Here is a 3,441-nt window from a genome sequence, read left to right as displayed (position 1 = left end):
AAGTTCCCTTCGATCAAGAGCGGTTCTACTTCTAATACGTGACTCGGGTCTGGAACGTACCTTCTTAGTTGGGACACATAGAACACGTTGTGTATCCTTGACATGCTTGGTGGGAGCGCCAGTCTGCATGCTAACGTGCCCACTCTCTCCAAGATTTCGAATGGTCCAACATATCAAGGGTTCAATTTCCTGGCTTTACTGAATCGGACAACTCCTCTCATAGGCGAGACTTTCACATAAGCCTTCTCGCCCACATTGAACTCTACAGGCTTTCTCTTAAGATCTGCCCAGCTTTTCTGTCGGTCTTGAGCTGTCTTGAGCTTTTATCGGACAATTTTAACCTCGTCCACTATCATCTGTACTAGCTCGGGTCCCACCACGGCTTTCTCTCCCACTTCATCCCAGTAAAGTGTTGACCGACATTTCCTTCCATAAAAGGCTTCGTACGGAGCCATTCCGATGCTGCTGTGATAGCTGTTGTTATAAGCAAACTCAATTAAGGGTAGATGAGTGCTCCAGTTGCTACTGAATTCAAGGGCGCACGCTCGCAGCTTATCTTCTAAGGTCTGTATGGTTCTCTCCGTTTGTCCATCGGTTTGAGGATGATAGGCAGTACTGAGGGTCACTTTCGTTCCCATGGCCTCTTGAAAGCTTTTCCAAAATCGCGAGACGAACCTCGGGTCTCTATCAGATAGGATGCTCACTGGCACTCCATGCAGTCTCACAATGTTGTCCATGTATAATGAAGCCAATTTGTCGAGATTGTAATTCATGCGGATGGGTAGGAAGTGTGCGGTCTTTGTGAGTCTGTCCACGATCACCCATATACCGTCGTGGCTCTGCCTAGACTTTGGCAATCCGACCACAAAGTCCATGGAAATATGCTCCCACTTTCACTCGGGGATTTCCAGAGGTTGCAGTAATCCTCCAGGTCGCTGGTGTTCTGCTTTGACCTGCTGGCATACCTGACATCTGGAGACGAATTAGCTACATCTCTTTTCATGCCATTCCACTAGAAACTATTCTTGAGGTCCCTGTACATCTTGGTACTGCCTGGATGGATTGAGAATTTCGACTTGTGTGCCTCTGCCATTATCTCTTGGCGAAGGTTATCGCTGTCGGGCACACACAGTCTTCCTTTCATCCTCAAGATTCCCTTGTCATCAATTTGATGATCCAGAGACTTCCCTTCTCTGACTTGCTCCTTATGTTTGGTCAGTACGGGGTCTCGATCTTGGTTTAACTTGACGGTCTCCTGCAGACATGGCTGGGTCGAGAGAGAAGCTAGAGTTACCTTGCCTGGGCCCTTCCGACTTAGCGCATCAGCCACTTTGTTTGCTTTACCCGGATGGTAACTTATGGTCAAGTCATAGTCCTTCAGGAGTTCGATCCATCGTCGTTGCCTCATATTCAGTTCCTTTTGGGTGAACAAGTACTTGAGGCTCTGATGATCTGTGAAGATTTCACATTTAGCACCATAGAGGTAGTGCCTCCAAATCTTTAAGGCGAAGACAACCGCTGCTAGTTCCAGGTCATGAGTAGGGTAGTTCTGCTCGTGCGGTTTCAACTGCCTTGATGCGTAGGCGATCACTCTTCCCTCTTGCATGAGTACGCATCCCAGACTGTCCTTAGAGGCGTCACTGTAGATAGTGAAATCTTTATTCTCTGCGGGAAAGATCAACACTGGCGTGGATGCGAGTTTCTTTTTCAGTGTCTGGAAACTCTCCTCGCAATCCTTATCCCAGATGAATTTAGAATTTTTCTGTGTGAGTTTCATCAGTGGTACGGCTATCGAGGAGAACCCTTCGACAAACTTCCGGTAGTAACCTGCCAATCCAAGGAAGCTCCTGATGTCGGTGGCATTCTTAGATCTCTGCCACTCGGTAATCGCCTCTACTTTCCTTGGATCCACTGACACTCCTGCTCTCGAGATCACATGTCTCAGAAATGACACACTCCATAGCCAGAATTCACACTTGCTGAATTTAGCATAGAGCTTATTCTCTCTTAAGGTCTGCAGAGCAAGGTGAAGGTGCTCTTCATGGCTCGACTCGTCAGGAGAATAGACGAGGATATCGTCGATGAATACCACTATGAATTGATCCAAGAATGGCTTGAATACTCTGTTCATCAGATCCATGAATGCTGCCGGTGCATTGGTCAGACCAAAAGGCATCACTGTGAATTAATAATGTCCATATCTCGTACGAAAGGCTGTCTTGGGGATATCTTCAGCCCTGACCTTCAACTGGTGATAACCTGTCCTCAGATCCAATTTAGAAAATACGGCGGCTCCTTTAAGCTGATCAAACAGATCGTCTATCCGAGGTAGGGGGTACCTGTTTTTGATTGTGATCTTGTTCAATTCCCTGTAGTCGATGCACAATCTCATAGTCCCGTCTTTCTTCTTCACGAAGAGTACTGGGGCTCCCCACGGGGACACACTCTGTCAAATTTGCCTTTTATCTAGCAATTCTTGGAGTTGTTCTTTCAGTTCCTTGAGTTCGGATAGTGCCATTCTATAAGGTGCCTTAGAGATTGGTGCAGCACCGGGAACCAGATTGATCTCGAACTCCACTTCGCGGTCCGGGACCGCCCCCGAGAGTCCTTCTGGAAAAACATTTGGGAACTCTCTTACTATAGGGATGTCCTCCAGTTTCAGCTCGGCTTCCTCTTTTATTTCGCTGACCATTGCTAGGTAGATGTCTCCTCCGGATTTCATGGCTCTCCAAGCTTGTGCTGCGGAAAGTAGCAACTTCTGTTCCTTGGATTTACCATGAAACACGACTTCTTTCTGTTCTGCGGTTAGGAGTTTGACTCTCTTCCCCTTACAATCTACTATTGCACTGTTTCTTGCTAACCAATCCATTCCTAAGATTACATCGAAATCGACCATGATCAACTGTATCAAATCGGCGCTAAAAGTCTGATCACTAATACTGATTTTACAATCTCTGTAAGTCTCGTCCGTTTCAACTGCTCTATTAGTAGGTGTGGCTATTCGGAGAGGTTCAGTTAGCTTATCGGGCTTACGTCCTAGCTTCTTAGCAAATCTCTTAGACATAAAGGAATGTGTAGCACCACAGTCAAATAATGCATAGGCAGGTACTGATTGAATTAGAATGGTACCTGACACGACTTCATTTGCGTCGTCGGCCTCTTCCTGAGTCATGGCAAAGACCCTGGCATTGGTTTTGTCTTCTTTTTGTTTACTAGGGCCTGCTCCTGCATTTGGCCCAGTTCCACTGTTCGGCCCTGCTGGTCGGTTGGCGGCGGTAGGACACTTTGCAATTCTGTGCCCCGATTTTCCACATCCAAAGCATACACCGCTGGCCCTTCAGCATTCCCCGGAGTGCTTGAAGCCACATGTTGAGCATGGCTTGAGTCCTTGATGGTTATTGACGGGGAATTTCCCTGAGGGAGGTCCACCCGTCTGATTGG

General features: G+C 47.3%; 1 protein-coding gene across 1 annotated transcript; it reads right to left on the bottom strand.

The window, feature by feature from the left end:
• Positions 1-1,012: 1,012 nt before the first annotated feature.
• Positions 1,013-3,172, bottom strand: LOC142523724 (uncharacterized). Its single transcript, XM_075627457.1, has 4 exons — positions 2,460-3,172; positions 2,260-2,339; positions 1,613-2,145; positions 1,013-1,255 (listed from the first exon to the last, which is right to left on the bottom strand). The coding sequence occupies exons 1-4, from the start codon at positions 3,170-3,172 to the stop codon at positions 1,013-1,015; spliced, it is 1,569 nt and encodes a 522-aa protein (XP_075483572.1).
• Between the last annotated feature and the right edge of the window lie 269 nt (positions 3,173-3,441).

Source organism: Primulina tabacum, chromosome 14, assembly GCF_025594145.1.
Source record: "Primulina tabacum isolate GXHZ01 chromosome 14, ASM2559414v2, whole genome shotgun sequence".
NCBI lineage: Eukaryota > Viridiplantae > Streptophyta > Magnoliopsida > Lamiales > Gesneriaceae > Primulina > Primulina tabacum.
Note: the sequence above shows the minus strand (reverse complement) of the source record. Positions and strands in the feature narration are given on the sequence as shown.